At 39.1% G+C, this 17,871-nt stretch overlaps 1 protein-coding gene across 1 annotated transcript; it reads left to right on the top strand.

Moving 5' to 3' along the window:
• The first annotated feature begins 12,267 nt into the window (after positions 1-12,267).
• On the top strand, positions 12,268-14,686 carry LOC147639208 (multicopper oxidase LPR1 homolog 1-like). Its single transcript, XM_086788397.1, has 2 exons — positions 12,268-12,943; positions 13,057-14,686. Exons 1-2 carry the CDS (start codon positions 12,707-12,709, stop codon positions 14,593-14,595), a joined length of 1,776 nt encoding a protein of 591 aa, XP_086644523.1. The 5' UTR covers positions 12,268-12,706; the 3' UTR covers positions 14,596-14,686.
• Positions 14,687-17,871: the final 3,185 nt, after the last annotated feature.

Below are 17,871 nucleotides of genomic sequence, written 5' to 3'. Positions count from 1 at the left end.
TTTGGTTCAAACACATGTTTTTAGAAAAGTTTTTCTATCTTTGATGATTTCGTGCATGATAATATACTAATTCTCGTGGGTTGTTTTTTTTGGGGGTTTCTTCCTGAGCCCTGAGGATTTTCGGTGCAGGATAGAGAGAAAGAGATTTTGAGATTCGGATCGACCGTCCTTAGACAGGGAACGCTAGACAGAGATTGTGATTTATGCCCTCCTCTAGGAGCCATTTGGTAGAACCTAGAGTGGACGAGATTTACTAGAGGCATACCCGGGATAGCCGCCTGAGTGGTGGTTGGGTGGATGAGCGTCGGGGAAAGGTCCTATTGGCTAGATCTTTTGTTGGTGATTCTCTCTATGATTTTTAGATTTTTGTATTGATGAATATTAATGTTATTTTGGATTTTGCGAACGAATATGATTTATTAAAAAACTCTTTGTTTTTCTGAAGTACGAGTGATTTTATTTTTGTAAGATTTGGAAAATTTTGTGTTAGAATATAGAACAAAATTTGGGTACGTTTCACATTAAGAGTATCAAAGACTCAAGGGATATGGAGCTTTAAAATGCGTTGATGTCAATGAAACTTTGATTAAAAAATCCACCCACTCCCCACTATATCCTATGTAAGGCAAGACCAAAAAGTGGTTGAGGTGGTGGGCGGCGAAGAAATAATTGGCATTCGTGGACATGCCCCCCTCCACATCACCTGTGTAGAGTGGTGCACAGTGGGGCCAGAAGGAGCCATACGCCTCCATCTTCACAAACATAGGGCATGCATTTCTACATATTTAAAGATTTTCAATCCCTTTTAACAAATGATATGGGTCCAATGGTAAAGCATTGGATTTGATTAGTGGGGAGAACAAGGGTGAGATCTACATGCTCGATGGTATATCAATGATGATAGGCAATATTTAGTCATGGTATTTATGTGTGTTACAAATATAATTTGAGGATTCTGACATGAGTGCTTAGTGAACATATATGTTGGGCAATTTAATCACCGGGGTTAATGAGAGATTATTATGATTATGCAGGCTCGACGTCTGCTTAGATAAGAGGCAGTGAAGAAAACTTGGAACTCTTAACAGATCCTTCTATAAATGGTGAGATGCTGGTGAAATAACTAGGCTTGTGGAACTGACCATCGTGCACACAGGCTATGGTCATATGTTCATTTATATCTAGGGAATTATCTAGTGAATGTTTATATAGAGAATGAACAAAAGCTCCTTGTGCTACCCTCCAAAATCTAGTACTTATATGGTGAATTGATAAACATGATTTTATATATTTCTTCCTCTAGAAATTCATATTTTGTTAAAAAAAACAATTTTAATAGACATTGTTATATAGTGATTCTTTGCATATTGATCTATCATATAACAATGTTTCGTTACATAGATTACTATATAGCAATTTGTTGATTTACTAGATGGCATTGTTTTCCTATATAAATTACTACAATGTAGCGATTTGCTAGAAGTTATAGTAAATTATCTTTCGAGCAAATAATTTTCTAGTAAAATGATTTCTTACATAGTAAATCTATTTTTATGAGTTTACTATGTGGTAAGTAACCAATCTTTTCATTTATATCTAGGGAATTATCTAGTTAATGTTTATATAGAGAATGAACAAAAGCTCCTTGTGATACCCTTCAAAATCTAGTACTTACATGGTGAATTGATAAGCATGATTTGATATATTTCTTCCTCTAGAAACAACTTTCTTTAAAAAAAACAATTTTAATAGACATTGTTATATAGTGATTTTTTTGCATATTGATGTATCATATAACAATGTTATATGATAGATTACGTTTTATAGATTACTGTATAGCGATTCGTTATTTACTATATGGCATTGTTTTCCTATATAAATTACTATAAAGCGATTCGCTACAAATAAAATTTTGTATGGTAAATTATCTTTGTGGCAAATAATTTCTTATATAGTAAAGCTTCTCTTAAGAATTTACTATGTGGTAAGCAACTTACTTACTATGAGCCTTGAAAAGTACACTTAATGGACCGTTTTGTTTTGCTTTGCGTTATCATTTGATCATCCTTATTATATATGCACTTATCAAATAGGTCTGAAAATAATGAGCGGAAGCTAGGGTTGAAGTCAAAACGCAAAGCATGGTTTGAAAGAGTCGGACTAGGGGTGATGCAATATGGGAGTCACATCGTTGACATATTTAGGTTTAGATTCAATGGAGAAAATCGTTCAATGTGATCGACTGTTCTATGGTGTTGACGCGCTTCCGTCGACGTCCACAGGTCGCATGCGTCCAAAACTCATTGACTTAACGTGTGTAATGAAGAGATAATCAAGATATTTTGCAACGAAATTAAGATGTTTCTTTCCTAAGAAGCGTGTAATTAACGCCTAGAATTAATCTTACACCGCTACATTTTCAAGCAGCTGAAGACGTCCAGCTGAAGATATTTTGTAAAGAAATTAAGATGTTTTTAAAGCGTCGAGAGTAGGAGATACTTGGTCTTTCCTAAGAAGCGTGTAATTAACGTTGGTACTGAAGCGTCAATGACAACTGGGGCACCTCCTAGTTGGTACTGATCAAGCGTGTAATTAACGTTGGTAGTGAAGCATCAATCACCCCCCTAGAATTAATTCTTACACCGCTTATACATTTTCAAGCAGCTGACGACGTCCAGATTCCATCAATCACCCTCGACTAGAAATTAATCTAACGCCGTTACATTTTCAGGCTGAAAGGGTGGTCCAGCTTCCATCCATCCATTCAAGATAACCAATGCATTCGTGTGCGCTCCTATTTGCAACATCATTCCTTGAGAAACCCTTTTGTGTGCATCTGCATCACCTCTTAAAAAGAGATCATCTCCTGTTTACTTATCAATTTGCTATTTTGCAGGCCTTGAATTCGAGCATACTTTTGTAACTAAATTGGAAAGGCAGACTTCGATTAAAGATTCTGCCTTTTCCTCAAAGGCTCTTGTGCAACGCTTTTTCCCTACAATCCTGTCAGTTCTACGACCGCGCCCTTTCACATTGCTAAGTTTGCAGTGATTATTAAAAGATTTGAATTTATTATTTTTGTACTATGATACTCTTGATTCCACTTCAAAACTCCAGCCACAATTAGGTGCAATGGGCCTGCGGCCATGCCATCATGGAATCAAAACATATAGGAGGTGGGGCCACTGTAAAAAAGGATGACCTTCAAGCTCAATCATTTTTTATTGAGAACATGCATAGATTAACTAGTTCTATATCTAAAATTTAGGATCTTTAAATTGAAGTGTAGGCAAAATTATAATACCAGTTTTTCTCAATTTGAGCTATCAAAATTACCCTAAAGATGTGTAGGGACCCATTTGTGATGACGTTTAGACATGTACAAAGAAAAAATCACACCTACTTGTTTACTTCCTATCCACTCCATTATAATGACACACAACTCACTATACAACGCATGCATTGATCATTCCATTCATACACACATGCACACTCAGGACAAAGTCTTAGTTGGAAATCCTCGTATTTCATTTGAGATTTAGTCACAGTTGTTATAGCTTCCAACCCTATGCGCACCAGTTATGCTAAATGATGTTTTTTTCAACACTCCCATTTGTGATGACGTATAGATATGCATTAAAAAAAACACATCTACTTTAGTTCCTATACGACAAACACAACTAACTAGAAGATACATGCACAGATCATTCCAATCATACACATGCAAAGTCACGACAAAGTCTTAGTTAGAAACCCTCGTATTTCATTTGACATTTGGTCACAATTGCTAGAGCTTTCAACCCTATGTGCACCAATTAGCTATTAGTGTAGAAAATTGTGGTGGATGCATGTGCATTCACAAAGACCTTTTGGTTGTTCCCTACATAAGAAGAAAAAACTCCTTACTAGGTAATAAATAAGTTTGAAAAATATTATTTACTACATTTGGAATTGAACATTTCTTCTTTATTTCTTCACTTGTTGAAATTTGGTTGCTGCTTTACAGCCCTCCAATTTCAAGGGCCAGGATTGAGTGAGCCTATTTTTGTAAGGAAATTGGGAGGAAATACATTGTTTATGGATTTTGCCTTTTCCTCGAAGGGCTATGTGAAACGTTTTTTTCCCACCTTCTTATAAGTTGATCAACTGCCCTTCACATTTCTAGGTCTTTAGTGATTTGTAGATTCTAAATTTTTTGAAGGATTTTAATTCATTACATTTGTATGATACTCCTAATTTGTGTCTATTCTTGAACTTCAAAAATGTACAAATATACTTAATTAAATTTATTAATTATTAATGAATGTGTGTAATCCCTAAATGGGTGCGATGCTATAGGCTTTATACATTAATCTCTTTTGTAGAAACCGTCTATGCATCATATTATCTGTGTACCTCTTAACAAAACATCTTTACTTACATGGTAGTCGCATCCCCTTGCATTCTTCCATTCTTCTCTTGTAATCTCCTTTCTCCTTATTTCGGCTTTCTCTAAGGCATAATGATACAAAAAGGCAATGACAGGGGTGGATGAAGCAACATTTATAAATTTGCAACAAAATGCGATTTCGACAGTTTGAAATTCCCAACAGCTCACTCTCGCGTTTTCCTGCAAATACTTGAAGTAACATGCTGGTACATTCCTACAGTGATTTCTCTGTCTTTACAACTAAATACAATACATTAAGAAAAAAGGGAGCTCATTTTGGGGCATTTTAGAAGAGAGAGAAAATAGGCTCTCAACCAATCAGGAGTGGGCCAACGTTACGTTGAAAATTCAATAAAAGAAGATGAAAATAAGAAAAATAAATAGTACTGTATGTTCGTAGAAGCGTGTCACATTAATAAGGTGGTCCAATTTGAATCTTAAAAAAAAACTTTTTTGTGCAGAATTTGGTGATTCTGACACCGCAGACGTGTCCGAAACGACCCAAAATCCCAAAAACGGCACTGGAAACGCTGGAATCGGACATCCAGAGGCCCGAAAACGGCTAAAGAAGGTCCCAAAAGTGAGATTTGCAACCAAACGTGATTTCGGCTGTTTGAAATTCCTAGACCCTTCTCCTCGCGTTTTCTTGCAAATTCATGAGGCAGCCTGCTGGAACATACCTTCAGTCATTTCAACCAGCCCAATTCAAAAGTCTTCTTGCTTGTGGTATTTATCCTAATATCTAAGCTACATCACATCCCAAAAGTATGTGTTATACTATTAAACAAGAAGATAAGGATATAGAGAGTCTTACTGACCTGGAAGCTATCTGTGGGTGTGCTGTACTGTTGATGAGTACCCTGTGCTGGGGATGAACCTGTGCTACTGGTCAGGATGCTGATGGTGCAGAGTAGGGAGGTAGGGAGGCAAGAGAGCTGAGAGGGGAGGGCCAAGACAGGAGAGATTAAACAGGAGGGAAAAGATAAGTGCAAAATATAAACAAGGCAGCTACTTAATAATACACGTGTGGAATGGAGTCGTTTTTTCACAGGTGTGGATGGGACCCAAATCTCTTGGAGTTTGAAACTTGGCACATGTGACTGGGACACTTTTTGCCTTGAAACTTGTGCCAATCATGATTTCATAATCAGTTCCATAACCACTCTTCCCTCCCCGTCTTTCATCCTTGCCAGCCCTCCCATCATCCTTTTTCTTCTCTCTCTGATCCCTTCCTACCCAACACACTCCATCCAGACTGCAACCTGCCTGAAGACTACTACCACTGCCAGATCTCCAAGTTACCTAGGCTGCAGCTCAAGTTTGGGAGAGAGCAGAAGATTCACTAATGCAACTCCAACAGCATGGAAAAGGAAAAGAAAGGTCAAAGTTCTATATTCTTTTCAATGTTTTTTGATATCTTGTGTTTAAATGTTTTGTAGTTGTGTATTGTCTCACTCCAATCTTTTGATATGTGGCAGCTACAAATTGAGGATGACACATTCCTCCAGAGAACAAGTGGAAGCAGGCCGGCTGGGTTTGGCAAAATGTCAAGCCTAGCTCATTATATTCATGATCTAGGCAGTGCTAAGATCTTGATTTACCATAGGCAGTTGAGCAACAATGGAGAAGCCATTATTTACTTCTTTAAATGTTTGTCTAGGGTTTTAGGTGGACATGATCTTTCATGGAAAAAGGAAAAGATCATTTTGATAGAGAGGTTGTCTGCCACCCATAGATATATTTGGGGATTATGTGAATAAGGAGGCCTCTTACTTTTTGTCTTACACTTCTTATGCATTAGCATGTGGTGTTAAGGAGTCCAAATGTCTGGAGGGCTATGGAAAACACAAGCTCATAAGGTTTCGAGAGCCACCCATGATTGCATCAGGTGACACAATCCAAGAAGAAGAACACCTGGAGATAGCTGAAGACAAGGATACCCCTCCCAGACAAGCAACAGAGGCAAGCATTGAATCGACATCAAGCCAACAAGGAAGAAAAAGAGTCCAATCAAGATCAAAAAGAGAGTTCCGATTGGCAGGCCCTGGGAGTAATAGAATTTAGTCATCAAATATAGCACAAACATTATGTTGAAGTTGAACTGATTTGTACAAAGTCTTTGATCCTCTACCTTTTCCTTTTGCATTTGTTCCATCACCGTATGACACTTCAGTACTCTTCCCACACTCCGTAGCTTCTAAAAGTGATTGACACTCAGTAGCTTCTAAAAGCGCTTGACACTCACAGTACACACTCAGTAGCTTCTAAAAGCGCTTGACACTCAGTACACACTCAGTACCTTATTCGTAAGGGTCAATAGTGTGTCTAGCAGCATAATTAAGTAGTATTGATTGAATTTTTTGTGTGTAGCTCATGGATGTATTGATGCTTGTTAATATAGATCACATGTTTCACAAAAGAAATACTTTTGATGGAGTCTCAAAACATATAGGCATAACACCAAGAGTCACTTGTTCCACAAAATAAAAATCTATTGATTGAGTTTGAAAACATGTGGACATAACACCAATAAGTTACAAACTGCTATTCATGTTTACTTGTCCATTTGTGGTTTCTAAATATCTTCGAATCCCTCCATTGTCTATGTCTCTCTGCTGCTATTAAATTGTCCAAAGTTTGTCTTCGTCTTTGCTTTTGGGCTAGAATAAAAGCAAGCTTGACTTTGGAGCTAGCAACTTTTCTTTTAGCATGCAGCCTTTGTAGTATGCCTCGGTAAAACCATTGGAAGACTTCCTTCAGACTATTTGCCTTTTGACTCCCTCCGTAGTGTTGTGTGTGTCTGAAAAATGCATTACGTGCCATGTAGTGAGACTTCTCCATGCCTTGGGTAGACCAAATTGCTGGGCATCCATACTTTTTGACAAAATAGGGAAGGTGGTTGTAGATGATATGCTGTTTTCATAGAGACATAGGAATGCATAGTAAGTTATAAAAAAAGAGGATCACACTTAAGTAAAAGAAGAAGACAGAACTTTACTATGTAGTGAGTTATATTGCAGGCTGTCCATGCGTCTTTCATTGACTTCCCAAAATGTTTAATTGCCTCTTCAAAGTTCTTGTAATCACTTTTTGTCCATGTTACATTGTCACAGAACATGAAGAGTTGATCAAGAGACCTCCACACCTCTGCCTTCACATTTCATGCTTCCCCATCTACCTCATGATCTTTCACGACATTATGGACTTGCTTCCACAATCCATAATTAATCCTTGAAACTGTTCTACCTTGCCTTACTTGCTTACTACTGTGTTTGGGTCGAGACAAGAATCTTCTTGCCTTAACACCACCAATAGAGGACTTGATTGGTACCTCCTTGCCATTGGTAGACTTTTTAAAATCCTTTGTGATATGAACATCATCTCCATGTAGACCTATATCGGATAACACTTTTTCCAATGCTTGAAGAGCATCCTTTCTGTTTTTTTCGGGACGGAGTTTCCAAGCAAATCCAATATACAAAAATACCAATTTCTCAATAATTCGATATAGACCATGCAATAAGCATATGTGAACATTACATAGTGGAATGTCAAGAATGGCCTTGAAGTCAAGGTCAACTTTATCTCTATTAGGTGCTCTCTTCCACCATTTGGAATCCATTACTTGAGCTGATTCTTTGCTGTAAAGACAAGGAGACTTTGAGTTGCCTCCTTTACTAACGTTATACATGCACTTAAGTGTTTTAAGATCCCCCGCCATGTGCCACTCTACTTGAAAATCACCTTTTCCTACAACATGGAGATTCTCTCCTTGCACTTGTCTTTTATTTATTCTTGGTATTTCCGTGTGGTGAAACACCCAATCTAGTGTTTCATGGTCTTCTGTCTTTACCTGTGATTATAGAAAACAAAAGTCTTACTATAAAAGATTTGAAAACAATGACTAAAATCAAGTACGAAACAAAAAATGATCATACCTGGAACGAGCCTAACCACCATATGTGTTTTACTATTTTTGAGGTCTTTTAGGAGAGAAATAAATCAAAAAATAGTGAATTTCTTACAGGGCCCCAAAATGAGCTCCCTTTTTTCCTAATGTATGTTTTGATAACTATGTAATTTTTTATGCTATGAATGGAAATTTGGGTTGCAGAGGTTTTTGTTTAATACGTGTCTTGTAATGTATTTTATTAGTTGACTCAAGCAAATAAATTTAAATTACAAATGTAACTCAAATAAAAATTGTATCCATTCGAAGACGCATATAAATCAACAAATTATATAAACTCAAGATAAACTCAAGAGACTTATCTGCAACACAAGATAAGATAAATTTTTTTAAAGATATACATCGAGCTTTACATAGCTTTTGAGAATTACATTCATGCGAGATATACAAAAATAAAACTAAAGATCCTGGCTGGAGGATCTCTCTAGCGTCACATGTGTCACACTAACTGCGTGTCCTTTTCACTGATGGTGACCCTCTTTGCATATGGACAGCTGCAAACACCATGCCACCAAAAATTTCCACTAGGTACGCCTCTGTAGCCTCCTAGAGTGCCTCTAAAGCTTTGCCTGTCCACTGCATAGGTAGTGGGCTTGATGTTGCGTGAACCCATAACTGCCTATCACGATGATCTTGCAGATCCTGCATGATCTCTCGCACTACACATTGGAAGGAGAGCTTCGATATGAGCAGGTTCACCGTGTGTTAGTATTTCCTAATCTCATGGAGAGCCACAGTGCCAGGCCTCCACCTACGCTTGCAATGTTATTACCGTGGTGGTTGAACGGGGAGTACTCCATGTCCCACCTTGGGGGGACCAGACTCTCTTAGCAGTTTGCTTGGTGCGAGCCATGCTCTTGGAGGTGAGAGAGAGAAATGAAAGATGAGAAATGAGGTGAAATGAGGGTTACTTCCATACTTATAGATGAAAATTTATATATTTTCAAAAATAGCTCAATATATAAATTTGATACTTTTTAATTTCTAAAAATAGTTTTCCTTATGAGAATGAGCTCTAATTTTATGTGTACATATAATTATCATGGAACATCTCCTAGATAAAATATCAATCCCATCAGAGGTCTTTAGGGCTCTTGTCCGAAGGCTCGCGTCCTACTATTAAAAAAAGAAGGCCTCTACACGCGAGCCTTCGGACAAGGGCCCTATAGGCCTTTGATAGGGCTGATATTTTATCTAAGACATGTAAACTATATAATCTATGCATAGAATAAATTTCAACCCATTCTGATCACTGCACACCATGCATCAACTTTTCCTAGGGAAAAAAATATTATCGTATAAAAAATAGCCCTTCTCCAAACTCTACATTTTGCAATGCAGTTCTGCATTATCTACCTCGATAATATGCACTATATTTTCCATAACATGCATCGCATCATGCAGACTCTGATACTCTCTCTCCTTTTCACTTAGTGATTTTGTGAGCTCCTTAATCCTTGCATCCATGCCCATCATGGTGCAATGAACAGATGTGTAAACACTATGAGCTTGCATTGCTAGCCTGCTAGTGTATCCCAATAACCCTGTGTAAACACTATGAGCTTGCATTGCTAGCCTGCTAGTGTATCCCAATAACCCTGTATTACCTTCACACACATACTTAATGAAAGATGTAAGCCCACTAAATTGTGGAGGTCTTTGGGTAATTAGATCGGGTGGATAAATACACCCCTCAACCCAAAGATCGACATGTTTTTTCCTTGCATTTCTGTCTCGTTGCATTATCTCTGGTTGCTTTTTACTTGTTGCCGTTCTCTTTTCTAGCAATGCATACTCGGCCTCCAATTGGAAGTAAATGTCTCTCTTCTTGTTTCGGCGTACATCCTAAAATTAGCATTTGGATAAAACACAGCTATTAACAAAAAATTAGCTCTAGATAAAATACAACTATTAATAAAAAAGTAGCTTTTATCTATTTGTACAACTCAAAAACCTAACCAAAAATAACATTATTGAACACAACTTTAACCAGATATAAATTCAATATAATATAGAACTAAATCATAACTTGTAATCAAAATAATACACTTGTTTCACCCAAATAACACAAAATAACATCATAAATGAGAAATAACATTATTGAACATAACATATAGACTTCAATATATCCTAAAACTAAATCATAACTATTAATCAATAATTATATTTCACACACTTGTTTCACTCAAAAAATCAATAATAAACAATCTAAATAACACAAAAATAGCATCCTTGAACTCAACTATTATCTTCTATTTTACACATGACAATCACATTTAGAACAATAAGATGGTCAAAATAGAAAAGAAAACAAAATAGCTCAGACAATATTAAAGCATAACAAAACAACATAACAGATAACAAGATGGACATACCTCCATTTCTCTCTTGTTCTTTGATTCTTTTACTCTCTTGTTTCCAAAACTAAATCAATACTATTAATCAACAGTTATATTTCACACACTTGTTGCACTCAGAAAATCAATAATGAAAAATCCGAATAGCACAGAAATAACATCATTAAACTTAACTATTATCTTCTATTTCACAGACGACTAAATCACATTTAGAACAATAAGATGGTCAAAATAGAAAAGAAAATATAATAACTCGGGCAAAATTAAACCATAACAAAACAACATAAAGATGATTGAAGGAAAATACGAATATGTGGTTCCAACTAAATGGTACCAAATAATCAACATACCCTTCAATTTCTCTGTTATTACAGAAGAGAAGAAACCCCATGATTGAGAAAATCTAAACTCATTAATGTGGTTTAGGAGAGAAAGAAAGCTTTTGAGCATAGCTACTAAAGAAAACAAAAACAGATTTGAATTTTCACTGTACAAAGGAGGGAAAGTGAAAAACCTAAAGCAATATCTCATCAAAGCAAACTAAAATCGCTCTAAATTGAAAACCCTACTTTTCTTATTCTAAAAAATCTAGAGTAGTCTCTAAATAAAGAAAAAATTCATAAACCCCTGTATACTTAATGCAAAATGACGAAAATTAACAGTCACACTCTTAGAGCATAGAGGTAGGCGTGGATAAAAAGAAATTCAAAAATGTGATATTTACATCAAGTTATTCAGTTTTTTAACTTCTCTCATTTTGAAATACGTAAATGCATTTTATTTGGAAGGATTTAGAAGCTAAAACATCATGTGGGTATTTAAGAGTGTCACATCTTATGCTACCCTCCAGAATACATGGTGAATTGGTAAACATGATTTTATATATTTGTTCCTCTCGAAATTCATACTTTCTTAAAAAAATAGTTTTAATAAACATTGTTATATAGTGTTTTTTTTTTCATATTGATCTATCATATAACAATGTTACGGTATATAGATTACTATATACCGATTTGTTCATTTACTACATGGGATTGTTTTCCTAGATAAATTACTATATAGCGATTCGCTACAAATAATTTCCTAATAAAATTATTTCTTATATGGTAAAGCTTTTCTTATGAATTTACTATGACTATGAGCCTTGACCGTTTTGTTTTGCTTTGCGTCATCATTTGATCGTCATGAAGTAGAGCTCATTATATCTGCACTTATGAAATAGGTCCGAAAATAATGAGCGGAAGCTAGGGTTGAACGCAAACGCAAAGCATGGTTTGAAAGAGTCGTGATGCGTCACATCGTTGACATATTTTAGGTTTAGATTCGATGTCCAATTATTTTGATTTATATATATCTACACGTAAGCCGTTTATCCCATTCGACTTTTCTATGGTGTTGACGCGCTTCCGTCGTGCAAAAGTTATTGACTTAACGTGTATAATAAAGAGATAATCAAGATATTTTGTAAAGAAATTAAGATGTTTTTAAAGCGTCGAGACTAGGAGATACTTGGTCTTTCCTAAGAAGCGTGGAATTAACGTTGGAAGCGTGGAATTAACGTTGTAATTAACGTTGGAAACGTTAATTACACCTCCTAGTTGGTACTGATCAAGCGTGTAATTAACGTTGGTAGTGAAGCATCAATCACCCCCCTAGAATTAATCTTACACCGCTTATACATTTTCAAGAGCAGCTGAAGACGTCCAGATTCCATCAATCACCCTCGACTAGAAATTAATCTAACGCCGTTACATTTTCAGGCTGAAAGGGTCCAGCTTCCATCCATTCAAGATAACCAATGCATTCGTGTGCGCTTCTATTTGCAACATGATTCCTTGAGAAACCTTTTGTGTGCATCTGCATCTCCTCCAATTGCAATAACTTCGATCTTTATTTATCAATCTCTCCCAGCACAGCAGCAATCCGGATTGCCACCCATTAGCTGTCGTTATGGGGCTGGCCCATTCTTTTCGTGTGGCTGCTTGCTCGCAGGCCTTGCTGCTGCTTTTCCTTGTGCTTACAATAACACCACGGCTTGGATCATGTCAGAATACCATCCCTTCCACGTGCAATCCTCACAATCCTTCCCCTACTTTGGAGAAATTTGTGGACTATCTTCCTATCCCCACAGCAATCAATGTGAGCGAAGGCTTGTTCATAACTTTAGGCGCCTATAAAATCAACCAGGTGACTGCAGCTTATTGTTGATTTGAAGGTTCAGTACTAGACAGAGTAGCTATATTTATGCAGGTGCCAGGTTTAACGTCCTTGGACATACTAACCCATGTAAATCTTTGCAGAAGCTTCACAGAGACCTACCTGAAACCATCATGTATGGCTATGGGAGAAACCGAGGCACAGCCACATACCCTGGCCCTACCCTGGAGGCTGTTCAAGGGATTGAAGCCCACGTGAGGTGGGAGAACCACATCACCGACAAGGATCACATTCTTGCAGTGGATCGGACACTGCATTGGGCAAATCCAAGCAATGGGGGAGTGCCCACTGTGACGCATTTGCATGGAGGTGAGGTGGAGAGCTCCTTTGATGGACACCCGGACGCCTGGTACACCGCCAGTGGGGAGACGGGCAAAGCCTTCCAGACACAGAACCTCACGTACCCAAATTTGCAAGAACCCGCCATCCTATGGTACCACGACCATGCAGTGGGCATCACCAGATTGAATGTGTTTGCGGGGCTGTTGGGCCTGTATTTGATCAGATCGGCGGGCGCAGACGAAGAGAAGCTCAGACTGCCGGCAGGAGACTATGATGTGCCTCTGATTATTCAAGACAAGCAGTTCGATGCTAACGGCACCATGGAGTTCCCCACTAGCGGGGATATACCCACCCTCCACCCGAGCTGGTGTCCGGAGTTCTACGGCGACACCATCCTGGTGAACGGCAAAGTGTGGCCTTACTTGAACGTAGAAGCTCGCCTCTACCGCTTTCGAATCCTCAACGGCGCCAACTCCCGCTTCTTCACGCTCTTTCTAAGCGACCCAAGCATCCCCTTCGTGCAGATAGGCACAGACGGAGGCTACCTTCCCAAGCCCAGGCTTAACCTCACACAGATTGCGCTTGCACCCGCTGAGAGAGCGGACGTCTTAGTCGACTTCTCTAGCCTTAAGCCTGGATCAGAGCTCTATCTTAACAACTCTGCGCCTGCTCCTTTCCCCGTCGGCTTCTCTGTGTTCGACGATAACGTCAACACAAAAGTAATCATGAAGTTCACAGTCATAGCAGCCAATAATAACACCACCACTGGTAACGCTCATACACCGAAATCTCTCCCCAGTCGGCTGCGCAAAATACAGCACAAAAACGCACTCGTCCGCAACCTCACCTTGCTGCAGATCGACGATGAGAACGGGAGCACGGAGAAGGTTCTGTTGAGCAACATGACATGGGTAGATCCTGTCACAGAGACGCCTAAAGAAGGGGCCGTGGAGGTGTGGAGGATAATCAACCTCACACCAAAGTCTCATGTAATCCACGTACATCTGATCAACTTCAGAGTGCTCGATCAGCAGGCCTTCAATGGGAGCCGTTACACTGCTGGCAACTGCTCCTTGGATGCTTCGTACAGCCATCACAAGAGAAGCTGCTACACGGAGAAGAGGAGGAAGCCGGAAGTTAACCAGCTGGGCTGGAAGGACAGCGTTGCCGTGTCTCCGGGTGTGGTCACCAGACTGCTCATGCGCTTCACCACCTCCGGCGGGAAGGCCTTCCCCTTCGACGCCACCTCGGAGCCCGGCTACCTGTGGCACTGCCACATGGTAGACCACGAAGACAACGATATGATGCGCCCCATGAAGATCCAAAAAGCATATAGATAGTGCTGTAATAACATTGAATAACAGTGCTTAAGCTTCTCAAAGGATTGTTTGTTACATTTGGAATTAAACATTTTTCTTCCTTTACTTGTCCAAATTGGGCTACGGATTGTTTACTACATTTCGAATTGAAAATTCGGAATTGAACACTTTTCTTCCTTTATTTGTCCAAATTGGGCTACGGATTGTTTACTAAATTTGGAATTGATCATTTTGGTTAGGCTTCTTTGAAATTGGACTGTGCTATTTTGCATCCCCTTGAATTCGAGTATATTTTTGTAACGAAAGATTCTGCTTTTTCCATAACCTTTTTTCCCTACATTCCTTTGAGTTGTATAACCGCCCTTCACATTTCACATTTCTAGGTTTTCAGTGATTTAGAGATTTTAATGATTTCTCCTAGATTTCAGTGATTACTCCTGATAGGATTTTAATTCATTATTTTTGTACTATGATACTTTTGATTCTTGTCTATTCCAAAACTTCAAAACTCCCACGATGATAGGATTTTAATTCATTATTTTTGTACTATGATACTTTTGATTCTTGTCTAGTCCAAAACTTCAAAACTCACACGACTAGGTGCAATGAGCATGCTGCCATGCAATCAAAACATATAGGTGAGGGTCAGTGTAAAAAAGGATGACTTTCAAGCTCAATATTTTTGAGATAAGAAAATTTATACTGTAATCATAATTTCAATTTTCTTAGTATTTTAATTATATAAGAGAAGAAAAGAGTAGCCATGTAAGAAAGTATTTTGGAAGTGCAAAATTCCGTGGCACGGCTATATAAGCGCCAAGGATGCCAATAGCCATGTGTATAGCCTCACACATAGCCACATGAATAGCTGCGTACATAGCTCATGCATAGCCTTGCCTATAGTTGTACGTATACCATGCTACAAATTACAACAAAAAGAATAGGGAAGAATGGGGGAGATGCTTCTAATTTACTAATCATCGAAAACATTTACATATACAAGCCCCAGAAAAGGTAATCATTGAGAGTCACAAAAAAAGATAATCATTGAGAGTCCAAAAAAGAACGTAATTTTTGTTGTTGTTCACAGAAGCGTATACATATTATCTCAAAAAAGATGTTACAAAATAAAATGTTGCCAATGAAGCAATGCCGTAATTAGTAGGAGAGGCAAACTAAGCTTCATAGTCTTCTTCTTCTCATCCTCATCCTATAATGAAATATATAAATAATGAGCTTTGGGCAAGCAGAGCTACTTGACACGACTGTGAGTCTGCATGCCTAGGTGTCCATGCAGGTCTGCCTGTTTGCATGCACTGCCCGCCTCTTCCTCCCCTTGTCTCCCCCACCTTGCTTTGCTCGCTTAGGTTCACCTCCTGGTAAGGCCCTCCCCCCGTGAGGGGGGAGCTCTACCCTAAGATGTCGCTTCAAGACATCGTCCTATTCGGCTCTAACACTGCACTCCTTGCCCTCAGAGAGGGAGCAGGCCCCTCATCTCTAGTTTTGCATCAAGCCTCGACAGGGCCTCATGGAGGTCTCCAGTCTGCACCAAAAATTAGTCTTATGCCCTCTCCACTGCTTCAACAACAGAAGGTCCGTGTAGAAGCGGAAGATGGTCCTGCTCAGGGGACATAGTAAGGCAGATCTCCTCATGCTCAACCCGGCCATGTTCTGCTTGGTCAACATTTTTCCTTCGCTGAGGCTGTTCGTCATCCGAAAGATGGTCGCGACATATCAGGTCATGTTCTTTCTTCTGCCCCCCTCAGGCTAGATGTTAACCCAATGGTTAATCTCTCTCAAAACCCGGCCTTTGAAGAAAGGGTTGGAGATGTTGATGATGAAGGTGCTGTCATCTGCGATGATGATGAACTGGCTACATGACAGGATCACCTGTCCTCTCACTCGCTAATCGGCCTCTGTCATGGGGCTAGACCCCCTGTTGGACGCTCTTAAATACTGGATCAAGAACAACTGGGAAGACAGAGGGGTATAAGAGTTGCTTCAGTCCAACATCTACCTAATGCATATTACATGTTTCATTTTGAGGATCCAGTAAGTGCCACCTCTGTTATTAACAGTGGTCAATGGATTATTAGGAATACACCTTTGTCTTTCTTCAGATGGTTTGAAAGCTTTGACCCTAAGGGCCCTAAGGGCCCTAAATCAACTAAAATCCCAGTTTGGGTTGAGTTAACAGACATGCCGGCTAAGTACTCTCTCTGGGCCAAAAGGATTGGAGGTTCAGTTGGTAAAGTGCTAGGGCAAAAGCCCTTTCAAGTTGTTAACCCTCAGTGGGCTTATCAGATGCTCATAGAGGTTGACACGGCCAAACCTCTAAAGGATAAAGTCCCTCTTAAAAATAGGGTAGGGCATGTCATATATGAATAGGTTTTAACTTATAAAAATTTGCCCAAAGCTTGTTTTAATTGTAATAAACAAGGCCACATGATTAGGGATTGCCCTGACCTACACCCACCTCCAGATACCTCTAAGGCTCCCGGCAAGGATGAGGCCTTTGTGGTTCCCCAAAAAAAACATGTTTCGAAGATAAAAAATAACAAAGCAAATTGGCACATTCCTGCCAATAGGTTTGCCCCCCTCTTGGTAGATGTCCAAGATGGTCTAGATAATCATATCCAAGCCAAGGAGACCCCAAAGGCAGCCCAGCTCGGGGAGGATCATCCTTCTCTCTCCTGGTCGGATTGCACACAAGGACAGAATCTTGTTCAGCCAAGAACTTGACTCCTCTATGGATTCAGATGATGACTTCATAGATAAAACTCAACGCATGGATAATGTGTTCAAATCTCAGTTGGAAGCTGAAGATGTAACAATGATGAAAAGAATGTCCCTCTCCCCATCTAAGCAACCCGAGGAGGGAGGGTTCTCTCCCCTTCCTTTGAGTGCCAAGATGAAGACGAAAAAGGAAAAGGTCCAGGAGGTATTGAGAACCTCTATTTCCTATGGGAAGCCCTCCAAAGACAGTAAAAAATGAACCATATAAACCTGCTCTCTTTCAATTGTAAGGGGCTCACTAACCTTGAAAGGGTAGTGGCCATTAATAGATGGGTTAGAGACATGCCTTATATATTCACAGTTGGACAGCGGTTAGACTGGGGAATCCTTTTAACTTCACAGTGGTTTCTATTTATGATTCTTGTTTGGCTGGCATGAGGGCAGCAACATGGCAGTCTATAAATCAGATTGTGGGTCCCATCCTGTTGGTGGGGGATTTTAACATGGTTGAATGTCAAGGTGACAGGAGTAGATTTCTGGGAAGAACTGTTAGTGGCCATG

Source organism: Cibotium barometz, chromosome 4 (assembly GCF_041138505.1).
Source record: "Cibotium barometz isolate CiBa-2024 chromosome 4, ASM4113850v1, whole genome shotgun sequence".
NCBI lineage: Eukaryota > Viridiplantae > Streptophyta > Polypodiopsida > Cyatheales > Cibotiaceae > Cibotium > Cibotium barometz.
Note: the sequence above shows the minus strand (reverse complement) of the source record. Positions and strands in the feature narration are given on the sequence as shown.